Source organism: Camelina sativa, chromosome 20 (genome assembly GCF_000633955.1).
Source record: "Camelina sativa cultivar DH55 chromosome 20, Cs, whole genome shotgun sequence".
NCBI lineage: Eukaryota > Viridiplantae > Streptophyta > Magnoliopsida > Brassicales > Brassicaceae > Camelina > Camelina sativa.
Window position 1 is genome coordinate 23520090 of NC_025704.1, and position 14976 is coordinate 23535065.

A 14976-nucleotide genomic window follows, 5' to 3' on the forward strand; every position below is an offset into this window, starting at 1 on the left:
CCCAAGACTATCTATATATAAGTAACTAGGTAGTAACCCGTACTACTGCACGGACCAATATTCATCCCATGCCATATTTGGTGATCTCTGGCCCGCGGACTTCTCGACCTCCAGTTCACTACGAGTTGGGAAAATATTAGTCCCCAGGCTTCTCGATTCATCCACTCCTCAGCTCCATCTGTTTGTGTTGCGGTAAATTAAATCATATTAATTTTAAATATAATTAATATTATGGATAATTGGATAAATAGTTACATGTTAGATATTTTGAGTATCCATTATGTTCTTAATTCGATATCAGTTCGATTTCAATTCTTTCGGTTCTCAAGTTTAGTATCTATTTAATTATTTCGGCAATTTAAGTTTTTATTTTATTTTTGTAATTAATCAAATATATATATATATATATATTTTTTTTTTTTTGTCAACAACAAGTACTAGATCAGCTCAAAAGAAGCCAATGAGAGGGAAAATTGTCTACAAAAGTAACACTAAGTAATTCGACCCAAACTTTTCATGTCAAAAAATCTGCTTTGACATTTACAGTCCGAGGAACAAGCGAAAGAGAAATCAAATTCTTCCATATCACTTTTAATATCGGACAGATAAACTAAACAAGCCGGCCACTCAGAAGGAAAATACATCATTTTCACCAAGTCAGAGCAATCCGTAAGAAAGGCAATGTCGTTGAAATCTGCTCCAATCATGCATCGCATAGCCCATTACTAAAGCTTCGACAGTTTTAGTTTGATTCAATTCCTTTTCCTCTTTCTGTTCAGTATTTTGGTTAGGATGTTTTTGCCCAAGACTATCTATATATAAGTAACTAGGTAGTAACCCGTGCTACTGCACGGGCCAATATGTTTGTATTAGTTATTTTCATATTATTTCGCCGTTTTCTTCACACCAAATTAGTATGTATTTATTTTTGACATTTGATTTCAGTGAGCACGGTATTGACTCTGACATAGATTACCTTCCATTCTTATATCATTACCGCTGGCCTCTATCCTATCATCCCGAGTATCTAATACCTTTGGTACTGTAACCTCGTACTTTTGTTTCTATAAATGTGTATATATTATTATAATTTCTTCAAACTATAAATATTGTCCAGTTAGTTTTTTTAATGTTTATAACGAATATAATGGCTGTACTAAGTTATTCAACTTGTCTAATATTATATATATATATATAATATATACATGGTTAAATAATTGGAAATAATATAGTAGTAGAATTTGAAATATAATAAATATGTGAAATAAATTAAATAAACGAAACTCAATATGTCTATATGGGATAAAACGAATTTGGTGGAGTACATAAATAATAAGATTTTAGAAATTTATTTGATGGGTGAAAATGTAAAAGAAAACCTCCTAAAGAAAAATCTATGATCAAATAATTTAAACGACGAACAAAGCTATTAATTTTGAAAGAATAGAAACAGAGTAAAAACAGAGTCTTACGAAGGTATGCATGAAGAATGGATCAAATGTTTTGGAAAACCTCTTTGAAGACGACATTCTTGTTTTCTTTTGAGGTTTTCCTTTTGGGTCAGTAATGAGAATTTTCAATCCTGATTTACTGCTTACACGGGACATCACTACATATATCTGACCATGAGAGAAAACAGGTCTAGGCAAGTATAAACCAACATCTGAGAGAGACTGACCTTGATTTTTGTTGATAGTCATTGCAAAAGCAACGTTTATCGGAAATTGTCTACGTCTCATTTTGAAAGGCAAACGGGTATATGATGGTATATATTAATATCATTCTTGGTAAAAGAATAATTTTACCAACTCTCGTACCCGTGATTATTCTTGCTTGTATCACATGATCAGTCATTTGTGTAAAATGTAGTCTTGTTCCATTCATTAGACCTCCATGAGCATCAATATTGCGTAACAACATTACTGGACAACCAATTTTCAAACGAAGAGCATGGTTTGGTACTCCTAAAATCCTAACTGAGTTTAGGAAATCTGGGCTATATGCAGGATTGTCTTTATTCCTTTTATCTGCAGGATCAATACTATCTGAACTTAAGTAAACCCTTTCCTCACCTGTTAAACAATGAACGATTGAAACAAAACTATGAATAATTTAAATAAAAAAAATCCAGAAACGTGATATAGTATATAGTATATAGAGAATATTTTGAGTAAAATGTTACTAACAGAGCCGGCCAAGGGTACAAGCAAGCCAAGCTGGTGCTTGCGGCCGCCAAAATTATATGTATTTAATCGGCCTACTTTTCATGAAAGAGTCATTAGTTCTACTGGAAACCTACTTCTAATAGATGGACCAGGTCACGGTTTTGAATCACACATGGTTCATTTTTTACATTTTTCCTTTAAAAAAAAAAATTAGCCAATTTTTTTTTCTTTTTGTCTTTTAGCCACCAAAATCTCAGTGCCGGCTCTGGTTACTAACCTTCTAATATGGATATCATGTGGTCATTTATAGTGTTGACATCATCATTCGTAGGACACAAAATAGCTCTGCTTTGAAAAAAACTGGCATCCTTGGCAGTATGCGAATTACCATATACTGCATTAATGATCGATTCAATTGGAGAGTTTACTTCTGTGATAAGCAATTCTTCTGGGATGTCAATATCAACAACTCCATCATTTGGCTCATTCAGTCTTCCTTCTCCAACATCAAGAATCCATTTCGAGAACTCTTCAATCTCCCTGGCTTCATTTAGAGTTATGTTTTGCAGCAACCTCATATTTCTTGTTAGTCTTAAAACTTTACAATGATTCCAAAGGTAAGATGAGTTGAGCGATGAGTTAACTATTTGTTCTCGACCAACACTAACAATAACATGAAGTATCTGACGAAAATCACCACCAAAAATAATGACCTTACCCCCCCCCCCCAAAGGTTTATCTTCTGGATCACGCATTTTTCAAACTTCTATCCAAAGTCTCAAAGTAGTATTTACTCATCATTGGAGCTTCATCCCAAATTATCAACTTCGCTTCTTGGACTAATTCACCTAGATCAGAAGACCTTGACATTCTGCACATAGACGTTTCATGAACTTCAAGAGGAATGCCAAACCTTGAATGAGCTGTTCTGCCACCTTCTAACAAAAGAGAGGCTATACCGCTAGATGCAGTATTCAACATTATCTCTCCCCTGATCCTTACAGCTGCAGATAAAACTTTCCAAAGGAATGTTTTACCAGTTCCACCAAAACCATATAAGAAAAATACTCCACCTTTATATTTGAAAACAGAGTCTATGATCTCATCATATAACTTCTTCTGCTCTTCCGTAAGCATATTTAACCACTCCAGATGCTTCTTTTTTAAATCAGTTTGATTGATAAATTTCTGTTCATCAGCTATTAACTGGTTTAAAACAGGAATATTCTCATTCTGTAGCTGGGGCAGAGTTTTAAAAGACTCAAGTGAAGAACCATTTTTTTCAACTGTTTGTTTATCTCTTGTAGATAAAATATTTTCCTTTCTTCATCACTCAATGTAAGCTCTGTAAAATAAGATTTGTTAATTTATATACTATATCTAACATCATTAAAAAAATGTATCTTAATAAGATAGTAAATGTAATGAACCTGGTCGCTTTAATTCTTCTCTTTTCCGCCTTAATATGTCCTTAAATAACATCTCCCAAGTTTCTTCCCATACAATATGAGAAGTACTTAAAACGGCTGAGAGAAGCATCATGACATCATCTAACAACCCAAGAGCGTAACATGCTTCACGATAAGTTTTGTGTACGACACCATTCACAGTTTTAATGTGATCAAAACTGGTAGGACCTCTGATGGAATTGAGAAGTATCCTCAAATGATATGCATCATCTATGGTCAGAGGCACGTAGTTAATTCTCCCTATAGCAAATGTTCTTGTTTTTCTCCTGAAAAAATATTTCTCCTTCCCATCCCAAATAAACTTGCTTGGTATTTCTTCATATAATAACTTTCTAGCTTCTTCATCAGGCTTATTAAGTTCAAATAAAGCAATAAACTGAGATTCATCAAGAGAGTCACGATCCATGATATTCTGTGCAGACTCACCTTCTCGGTAATAAATAGGTTGTTTGCCTTCCTCATGGAAAGTGAGTGGCACAACAGCGGTTTGCCTATAATGTATTGGGTAAGCTAAAATCCTCCACATAGCTTCACATGCAGATACATATCTGAAAAAGGGAGAAAAAAGCTGATTTAGAATGAATATTATAAACAAAAATTGAAATTTTAAACAACAATTTATTTACCTGCCATCAAAGTAATCTTGTATTTCGTCTTTCGATGATGGAGTATTTTCATTTTGGAGATTATTGTGACCTTCTTCAGTTACTTTTTTATGAGGTTCAACAATGACACCAACTAGATCATTACCTTTGTGAACATACTTAAATAAGTACTTCACTGAACCTGTTTGGTTGCACCACTCCACATTAATATGAGCATGATATTTAAGCGACAAAGTCCGATTGTAAGGGACAACATATCGGTTATCACATTTGAAACTATTCTTCTCGATAAAACGCCCATCCTTTCTTCTTCTATAAACCGGGTAACCTTCCTTGTCAATGCTGGTGATATTAACATTCTGTTTTGGGTAACATTTTGAACAGCTACCTTCTTCCATGCAAGGAGATGATGGGTTAGCACTACCACATGGACCATGAATCATACATTCTGATATTATATTGTAGAATTCTGGATCTTTTTCCTTGTCTGGAATTTCAGCACAAATCAACTTGTCAATTTCGTCTGCAGTAGGGAACTTGCATTTGGGATCCATCCATATGATAATATGAGCATGCGGAAGACCTCTCTTTTGAAACTCTACTGTGTACATAGCTGCACAATAATATAAATACTATATATATATATATATAATGTTATAATAGAAAGAGAAATTGTTTTATCAAAAAATGAAGAAGGTAAATAATTTAAACCTGAAACTGTTTTCCCAAAAATATGTTTTCTTGTGATGTCATCCATTAGATTCTCAAGCTTGATCTTGAATATTTTGCAAATGGTGTCTGGCCTATCTTGAGCCTTTAGCTTCCTCCCATTGACAAATCTTACTATTTCAGGCCATTTAGGATTGCATGTGAATGTAATAAAGAGGTCTGGAAACCCAAACTTCTTACATGTAGCCATTGCATCAAGGTAGCTCCGTCTCATATACCTTGGTCCCCCAGTAAAAGAAGCGGGTAGAATGAAAGAGTCTCCTTGATTGCTTAGGTTGTCGTCTCCAACTTCTGCTGCTTTCCTCAAATCTTCCTTGTATGTCCTTCGAAGTTTCTTTTGTTTTTTTTTTAAATACCTGAGCCTATTTGTTTCGATCATTGTATAAGCATCAACAATAAACTGCTGTAGTAATCGCTTTGATCTTAGAATGGTGTGCTTCTCATTTTTCCTTTCTTGAAGCCTATACGCAAACCACTGTCTCATACTTACATCCTTCTGACTCTTTTTTTTGAATCCTTATTCTTTGTCTGTTTCTTTGATTTTCTGCCTCTTGTTATCTTTGTCTTCTTAATACCAAGTCTGTAGCCATCTTCTCCTCTTGGAAGCAGCAAAGGATTGTAAGGCTAGATATGCGACATGACATTCATGAATTCTTAGTAATTTCCGCTTCTTCTTTGAAGAACAATATCTCGTTTATCCATATTCGCATCAATATCTCCTGGAATCAGTGCAACAACTTCAGAGACCGTAGGGATGTTGTATTCCCTACCATCAGTCTTGCAACTTGAGATAATCCTCATATGGAGGTTTGTTTCTTCTTTTTCCATATCAAACCTATCTCTAACCATTCAAAAAGCTTGTACATGAGGATTAATATAGACTATTAAGTGATATTTTTTTTTTTTTTTAAGAAAGTAAATAAAGTCTAGCCCACTTTAAAAGTCTTATCCGATCATCCCCGCAAGCTCTATTTAACAGAGACTATTACGAGATCCACCGAATTGGGCCTTTCCAGATGATGAAACAGGCCGCTATGAGATTAAAATTTCTGATACCTATCATTTCACTGAAGTTGATAAATCAAAGAGACCATCGAAGAATGAATGAATGATACAAAAAAGAACAAAGATTTCTAAACATATCAACTCAATTTTTAATTTTTAATTTAAAAGAGTAGTACTATTTTTCTACTCGAGATGAGATCAGAATCAGTAGAGTACAACAAAACTCTGTCAGATTCCCCACTGAGTTTTGAGGATTCCCCAGAAAAAACAATTTGGACAATAATAATGGTTGCTATCATAATTCAATCATACGGTTAATTAATTAATTTTCCCAAAAATAAAGTTACCAAATATAAATGAACTTTATTTTGTGTTCTCTCTCTCTCTCAGAATCAAAAACACTCAAGGAAAACAAAAATAAAAATAAAAATGGAACGCTTCTGCTCTATTACTCTGCTTGTTATCTGCCTTCTTCTATCTTCAAGCTTAGCTCAACAACAACAACATGAATCAATTAGAACAATGGAGGATTTTTCCGGATACCCAATTCACGAACCGGCTCAATTCGGTTCCATCAATCTCGCTTCTTCACTCTCCGTTGATGCTCAAGGACTGCAAAAACAGGTTCATTAGGAGTTTGATTTGTAATCTTAATCGGTTGTGTGTTAAGTAGAACAGTAGATTTCTAAAGTTTTGATATTTTGTTTTGGTTTGGTTTTAGATAGATGAGCTTTCTAATTTCTCTGATGCTCCTTCTCCATCAGTCACCAGAGTTCTTTATACTGACAAAGATGTCTTGGCTCGACGGTAATTTGAACCAGGTGTTACTTGATTGAGTAATCATAAAGTATAGATTTTTTTGTTAATCTAAATTCTTGGTTGATTTGGTTAAGGTATGTGAAGAATTTGATGGCACTTGCTGGTCTTACTGTTAGAGAAGATGCTGTTGGTAACATATTTGGCAAATGGTTTGGCTCTCTCTTTTGAGTTGCTCATTGTTTCGTTATAAAGATAAGTTTTTGTTGATTTGTATGTTTGATTATCTGATTCATTTGATGTGTTGGTTTCATTCTTAGGGATGGTTCAGAACCATATCTTCCTACTGTAGCCACTGGTTCTCATATAGATGCTATTCCATATTCTGGCAAGTATGATGGTGTTGTTGGTGTTTTGGGTGCAGTTGAAGCTATCAATGTTTTGAAAAGGTATCAAGAATCTTTGGATTATAGAAAGTGAAGTCTAAGATTGTATCTCCTGATGATCTTTGTTTTTATAAGGTCGGGGTTTAAGCCGAAGAGGTCTCTGGAGATAGTCTTGTTCACATCTGAAGAACCAACCCGATTTGGGATCAGTTGTTTAGGAAGGTACTCTTATTTTGATATGTATGAACAATTGACCAATCAGGGTTTTGTTTCTTTTTGTCTTACATGTAAACGTTCTTGATACAGCCGCTTACTTGCTGGGAGCAAAGAACTAGCAGAGGCACTAAAGACTACTGTTGTTGATGGCCACAATGTTTCATTTATAGAAGCAGCTAGATCAGCTGGATACGCAGAAGACAAAGATGACGACTTATCTAGTGTGTTCTTGAAGAAAGGAAGTTATTTTGCCTTCATAGAGTTGCATATCGAACAAGGACCTATACTTGAAGACGAAGGTCCGGTTAATTTCCCTTTTCTGGATTTAATAGTTTCTTCCTTTTTCTCTTTTTCATTTTAATGCTTATATCAGATCATACTTGACCACAGGTTTAGATATCGGTGTAGTCACCGCAATTGCTGCTCCAGCAAGTTTGAAAGTCGAATTTGAAGGCAATGGAGGTCATGCTGGTGCTGTGCTTATGCCATATAGGTGAGCTATATTATACGACTGAACTGTCTACTTAATTACTAGTACACTGATCAATGTATAAATGGTGGTTTTCTTAGAAATGATGCTGGGCTTGCGGCTGCAGAGTTGGCTCTAGCCGTGGAGAAACATGTTTTAGAGTCAGAGTCAATAGATACTGTAGGAACTGTTGGTAAGTTATGGCTCACTAATTTCTAAAGAACTTGCTCTCAATGGAACTTATTCACAATATGAATCATTGCGTCTTAAGGTATTCTGGAGCTACATCCTGGGGCTATCAACAGCATTCCAAGCAAATCCCATCTTGAAATCGGTAATTCCTTATGTTCCATCACACATACTAATAGAGAAAGTCGGGTAAATATACATGCTTTAACTGAGCTCTTGAGGAAGTTGAGAGTAGTTCTGAGTGTTTTGGTTTTGATCGTTGAGACTAAGTTCCTGACTTACCTGGTCTTGTGTTCTTTAAAAGATACAAGGGATATTGATGAAGCGAGAAGAAACACTGTAATCAAGAAAATTCAGGAATCTGCTAACACGATAGCTACAAAACGAAAAGTGAAGCTATCAGAATTCAAGATTGTAAATCAAGATCCACCAGCGCTCTCAGACAAACTTATAATCAAGAAAATGGCAGAGGCAGCCACAGAGCTAAACTTATCACACAAGAAGATGATAAGCCGAGCTTATCATGATTCTCTCTTCATGGCCAGGTACTACAAAAATCACAAGTTTCATGTTGGGAATACAACCCTAAACGCCCAAATGGAGCATCATCAACCCTCTTAATTTTGCAAGTTTGCAACAAACAACAACTCTTTCGTTACTACCATGGAGACACTTAAAAGTTCTTTCTCCATTTTTAGCCGGTAGATCAGATCTGTTAGATGCATCTGTCTACTTTCTACTGTCAATGTTTTTACTTTGAGTGATTCTGAACTGTGTTGCATTACTGTTTCCAGGATATCTCCAATGGGTATGATATTCATCCCGTGCTACAAAGGTATATATGCGAACCAATGGGACCGTGATCTTGATCGAATCAGCATCCCCCATTAAGTTTTTTTCTTTCTGTTGTGTGTGATATTTTGCAGGATACAGCCATAAACCTGAAGAATACTCATCTCCTGAAGACATGGCTAATGGAGTAAAGGTACTCTCCCTCACTCTGGCTAAGCTCTCTTTAGACTGATGCAAACCCTCTTTCCCATCCAGAAGCTTTGCACATTCTCTTTTCTACCTCTTCTTCTCTCTTTGTGCTCAAATATGTATCTTTGACAATGTAAAGAAAAGTTAATAAATGATGTGGCTTCACTTATCAAGTTATATCAGTCGCACAGTATCTTTAAAAGTTATTGTAATTATCAAGTTTAGATACAATACTTCTTAACTAATAAATTTGACGTTTGATGAAGATGATGACACAAGTTGTGATATGTTAGTTAGTTCTTAGATCGATTGTGATGGGGAACTAATTTTTCTGCAGCTAATAGTATTGCGGATGGTTTTCAAAAGACACTTTTTCTTTCTTTTTGACTTGTAAATAGAAAAAATTCTTAAAGTGGAAATGTGATTGTTTAAATGGGAATACGTCTTTATTTGACATACCAAACCTCTCTTAATTTATAACTTTCCAATCTTAAAACTAATCATGTATACGTTCAGTTCATACATATAACTTGACACTTAAGTGTACCAAACTTTTATCCATGCTTGCTGGAGATCTGAAATTGGAATACACACACGACAAAAAAAGTGGTATCCCATGTTTCAGAATTTGAGCGTAGTGACACCCATTTGACTTGTAATAACACCATTATCATAGCCAATAACCAATTCCTCAGAAACGGCTACATAATGGTTACATACTGGATAATGTTGTCATGACCAATTTATTGAATTCGTTACATTGGTTCTACGTTGGCTTTACTTTGGCAATTTTACCAAATATAGCCACTCTGGTGAATTGGTTCCACACTAGCTAAAATGACAATGTTGTCATAGCAACTTTTTATAATTGTATCAATACATATATCAAAACTAATGTTGATCTCTGAAATAATATATATAGTTTTTTTCGTATCTTTTTCTGAAAGTTGTTAAATCTGTAAATTTAATTAGACCATATTGCTTGTTATAAGTAAGCAAAACTATTAACTATTTATGATAAACTTCTTAAATGTAATATAAATTGATTTAAAGTAACTATTTTTTTTTTACATCTCCTAAAAGTAACTAAATATTAATAAGTGTATATATATTAACATTTTTGAAGTACATTTTATGTTCGACCCATATAGTTATGCTTATTAAAAATTTTATTTACAATGTTAGTTACTATAAAATTGCACAAAACTCAATAAGTAAAATATGATAAATTGACCAAATCAATTAAGTTTATTCTCATAAAATCGACAATATCTATAAATTTTCTAAAATCGCTGTAATTTTCTCTACCAAATCAAGAAGGTTCTTTCAATCAACAAAATAACATAAAGATGCAAACAATGCTAAAAAATAAAATTTGATATAAAATTTTCTAAATTCTCATAAACAAACACAACATACAACCTAAATTATAAACAATTAAAGTAATAACAGTATAAGCATGTGGTTTACTGCGAGTTAAAATCTAGTATTTTGATACTTTTATACTCTATTTGACAAATTCCATGTGGTAATAAGAAGGAAAAAACTGAACTTTGTCCATAAAGAAATGTATTAATAGGAGAAGTGTCTTTAGTCAAGTGGTTACATCACCACCTCTGCGACCAATTCCACCGGAGTTCGACTCCAGTAAGTCACGTTACTCCACGTAATAGGGTTTGGCTATGAATCGGGCCTTGTCGATTCAATGATGACAAAAAAAAAAGAAATGTATTAATTAAAATTAATTATTATTTTCCAATTACTTTGTGTTCTTAATGATGGGTCAACTTCTTATAACACAAAACTGATGTCTCAACATATGAGAGACACAATTTGTTGTTGTTGTATATTAGTATGATTTTTGTTTTTTTTTTTTAAGATGTCACTCTTCTATCAAAGAGGTATAGTTGTACAGTAATACATGAACCTTTGCCAGAAAAAAAAATTAGTAATACATGAACGAAAGAATAAACGCTTAACATTTATTTTTAGATCATTTACTTTTATATATACATATTTTTCCTTTTTAATTTTCAGCAAAAAAAAAGAAAAACTTCACATTTACTTTAGATCATTGACATATAAATTATTTTTTTTTTTTTTTTTGTTTTTACCAAAGAAGAAAACTTAACATTTATTTTAGATATTTTACATAAATTACTTGTAAGAAAAAAATATTTTACATATTAATATATGCATATATATATATATATATATATTATACATATTATTTTTTTTTTCTCGATTAACCCATTGGTTACCCATAACCCTAATGGGTTTACCCGATAAACCCACGAACCCATTGGACGAACCTATCAAAACCCATTTATTTATATGGGTATAAAAACTTAACCCATACCCGTTTAAATAATAGACAAACAAGGTAAATCCATGGGTTTTAATTCATTTTGACACCCCTAAGTATTACATAATTCTTTCTCGATGAAATTTTTTAAAAGTTATTTTATTGACTGAAAGGAAAATAATAAAGGGTAATATTAGTGAATACCACAATTTTGGAAGAAAATTAAGTAAATACCACATTGTCAGAAAAGTTTGGTAACTACCATTTTCTAGAGAAGGGAAAAGTCAAAACTATCCTTAACCAAAAGACAAAAGTACAATATGCCATGTGTATTTTGATATAATAGTGTGTTACAAAACAAAATGCCATGAATTAAATAAAAAAAACATGACAACGGAAATTGAAATCCAAAGACATATAGTGATATATCTTCTGTAATTTGAAGGAGAAAAACCGAAAAGAAGAAATAAGCAGGAAAAGGAAGAATTGATGTTGTTTGATATGTTCGTAAAGTCAATTGTGAAAAAAGAGAGAGAGAGTGAGAGAGTATGAGGGAAGAGAAGAGAGAGAGAAAGTAATAGAGAAAATTGAGTGGATATGAGAGCATGAGGGAAGAGAAGAGAGAAAAAGAGTAATAGAGAAAGGTGAAAGAGAAAAAGAGTGCATGAGGGGAGAGAGAATTTATTGTTTTTGTAAAATGATATGAGATTTAAAAAAAAAAACATGTAATATATAAAATGGGTATAAGTGTAATTGTATTTGAAGAGAGAGTACTCTCTGACAAACACTGTATAATTGTGGTATTTTCTTAATTATGTTTTGTTTTTGTGGTATCTAGTGCATATTCTCAATAATAAAATGGTCTCCAGGCACTTGGCCTAATAAAAGGGCAGCCCTCCCAATAAACTAAAAATGCATATGGCGGTGGTCGTCTAGACTTCTTCTCCTCTAGTCATCTCTCTTCTCTCTTCTTTCGTCTTTTTTACTTCTTTGTCTGAGCCAAAAGTTCAGGTGGATGATGCCTGGCTCGAGACCATTCCATCTCATGACGCTGATGATGATGTCGGACCAGGCTTCATTCCCCTCAACTTACACGTTTTGCTTTGTCAATCTTGATTTCTTGAAGACCAATCGTTAAATCGACAACCTAAATCTCCGGCAAGCCAAGAAAGAACATAACACTCTCATCTGTTTGTGTCATCCGTTCCATAAGGTATCTAATAGATTCTTCGAGTATATCAAAAACTTTGGCATATCTAGTTTTCCTGATTTTAAACCTTGATTAGTAAATAAACTTATTTTCTCCCACCTAACAATATAAACGATTTTTTTCTTTTGACAAAAGTATATAAACTATTCGCATATTGGTGTGAATATATTGGTAAGGTTTACAGTGTTGTCAAATGGTTTATTATATTTTCTGACTAACGTGAATCGTTAAAAAAAAAAAAACAAGAATTGATGATACAGTATATTATTTCAGCTTGTTGATCGATGGTCATGGTAATCAAAACTATAAATATTGTAACGTCACAACTTTATACTACCAATATGAACTGGTCTTTAGTAGATGATTAATTGTAGGAAGAAAGGTATGAAGATATCGAAATTAATGGCAGCTTTAATTGATTAGGCACATCTCTTTTTCCCTTTCCTTCTCTTTACCACTTTCGTTGAAAAATCTTGCTGAAATCAGTGTGGAAATTGGCTAAAAAATAACTGCTTTCTTTCTTTTCACTGAGTATATATCTTCCCATGCACGTGTTTTTATTTGGTCAATAAGATTAATAGTATTGTTGTGGAAAAATAATAGATATAATATAGCCTACTAATTATTTAAATAGTTCAATTATCAGAGTATAATACATGTATACTTGTTATCATTCCTACTACTGTAAGTATTTCTAACACCACTGATTTAGTATCACCAATATCTCTTCAAACAGAGTCTCTAGCGGTTCCCCTTGCCGCAGTCTCAGAAATCCAAAGCAATACAGCCCTAGTGGTTGAGGCTGTCCCAATCCAAGTCATAGAACAAAGCACCAAAGTGACAGAATGTCACACAAATGTTGAAGCTGAAGTTGTAATGGAGGCTAGCACAATTGAAACAGTTACTGAAATTGCAGGCACACATGATCATGCTCTTACTGGACGTGAGGTAAGCCATGTCTTGACTAAAAACAGGTTTAACCATTTCGGGTCTTCGTTTTCAGATGGAGATTCACTTGAGTCAGATGAAGAGTCTACTGAGTCAGATGGTTCCTACAGTGAGTCGAGGTTGATGGATCAAATGACTCCAGCTGGGCAACGAATTCTGCGTGAAAGACCGGTTCAATTATCCATAAAAAATAAGGAAATACAAGAATCTTCTAATGCTCGAGGAAGGGGTAACCGTGGACGCGGGAACCGTGGACGTGGCTAGTTGTCCTCTCATGCTGATCTAAGTAGTCAACCGAATCGGAATATTTGGTTTTCATCTTAATGCTACGTCTAATATTGGCATGTGCCTGTATTGTTCTCTTGGTTTAAAAACTGTATGACTTATTGTCATGGCTTCTGAATTACTATAATAAAATCAGTTTGGAAAAAAAAAATACTTGTATATCAATAGTACTATATATAGCTAAAAACTCGAATTAAAATGGTCGACCAAATTGGAATCATCAGATGAGAAAATAATCACCGCCGAAATGATGATTTTGAGAGGGAAGATGTGAAAAAAATGAATTCAATAGAGCAGTATTGATTAACAGTAGTACAGTACAATTAATTGATCATAATTATGCAATTATTAGTGGATTTATAATTAAATCATAGAGACAAACAAAAAGATCGTGATTTAATTACGTAAGTAGTATTTTATACATGCCTGCACGATCATCACTTTCACTTTCCTTTTCTGACTTGACCGCATATTATCATATTTTCTTTTTACTTTCTTTAAAGAGCAAAAAAACATGTAATTGTAATGTGTTCATACTTCATACTTTGGAAGAGATCTTTACGTGCAGTGCAATTTTCGTTTAGTTTTAGTTTTTGTTAAAGGAAAAGTAGAAACCAGTGATGAGTAAATTTAATATACAGATTGCTTTAGAACTTCAAACTGTTACTGTTTATTTATATATCTTTGTAAAACTCGGGTTAACTAATAGAAAGATACCCTAAAATAACCTTAGGTTTAGTATTCAAAGTTCTTCAACATCTCCAAAATTATTACTCATATAAAACAAACAATGAAGAAAGCTATATTATAATAGATTTGCAAGGAAATCTTTTAGAAAATGCGCTTATTGTAATTTTGATGATCAGTCGCTACATTGAAAAGTTTGCAAAAATTGCAATCTACATAGCAATCCTTTATGTTTGGTTTTACTCTCGCAGATGTATTAAATGGAATATTAGAGAGCTCAACAGCCAGTAGAGAACAGCCAATGAAGAAACAATAATGTGTTAAGAAGTGAAATCGTCTCCACACCCTTTTTTGGTGCCTTACTAGTTACTAGAGAGACCCATATAGCTCACCATCAAATACAATAAAGATTGGCTCAACTTTGCAGTTAGGGTTAGTGTTAAGATTTCGACTTATAAATTTGGCCCAACCAAAATCTGTTAAGCATCAAAGTCAAAGATAAGGAAAAACAAATCCACGACAAAAAATTTTGAAAGTTTTTTTTTTTTTTTTTTTTTTTTTTTTTAAAAAA

General features: G+C 33.4%; 2 protein-coding genes across 2 annotated transcripts; one reads left to right on the forward strand and one right to left on the reverse strand.

Moving 5' to 3' along the window:
- On the reverse strand, window positions 2913–4850 carry LOC104772765. Its single transcript, XM_010497342.1, has 3 exons — window positions 4261–4850; window positions 3669–4182; window positions 2913–3404 (listed from the first exon to the last, which is right to left on the reverse strand). The coding sequence occupies exons 1-3, from the start codon at window positions 4848–4850 to the stop codon at window positions 2913–2915; spliced, it is 1596 nt and encodes a 531-aa protein (XP_010495644.1).
- Window positions 6350–9147, forward strand: LOC104771509 (ureidoglycolate hydrolase). Its single transcript, XM_010496034.2, has 12 exons — window positions 6350–6597; window positions 6695–6780; window positions 6867–6941; window positions 7050–7178; window positions 7251–7337; window positions 7422–7630; window positions 7722–7824; window positions 7902–7993; window positions 8072–8134; window positions 8294–8534; window positions 8784–8824; window positions 8916–9147. The coding sequence occupies exons 1-12, from the start codon at window positions 6403–6405 to the stop codon at window positions 9011–9013; spliced, it is 1419 nt and encodes a 472-aa protein (XP_010494336.1). The 5' UTR covers window positions 6350–6402; the 3' UTR covers window positions 9014–9147.

What these genes read in the sequence shown, in the direction of transcription:
- LOC104772765 (XM_010497342.1), bottom strand. Translation starts at nt 4,850, where the DNA reads ATGTACACAGTAGAGTTTCAAAAGAGAGGTCTTCCGCATGCTCATATT. An exon ending in CAAGATTACTTTGATGGCAG is followed by an intron (nt 4,183 to 4,260) that starts GTAAATAAATTG and finishes TCCCTTTTTCAG; the next exon opens with ATATGTATCTGCATGTGAAG. An exon ending in TTTTAAGTACTTCTCATATT is followed by an intron (nt 3,405 to 3,668) that starts GTATGGGAAGAA and finishes ACTCTGCCCCAG; the next exon opens with CTACAGAATGAGAATATTCC.
- LOC104771509 (XM_010496034.2), top strand. Translation starts at nt 6,403, where the DNA reads ATGGAACGCTTCTGCTCTATTACTCTGCTTGTTATCTGCCTTCTTCTA. An exon ending in CAAATCCCATCTTGAAATCG is followed by an intron (nt 8,135 to 8,293) that starts GTAATTCCTTAT and finishes GTTCTTTAAAAG; the next exon opens with ATACAAGGGATATTGATGAA. An exon ending in GATTCTCTCTTCATGGCCAG is followed by an intron (nt 8,535 to 8,783) that starts GTACTACAAAAA and finishes TACTGTTTCCAG; the next exon opens with GATATCTCCAATGGGTATGA.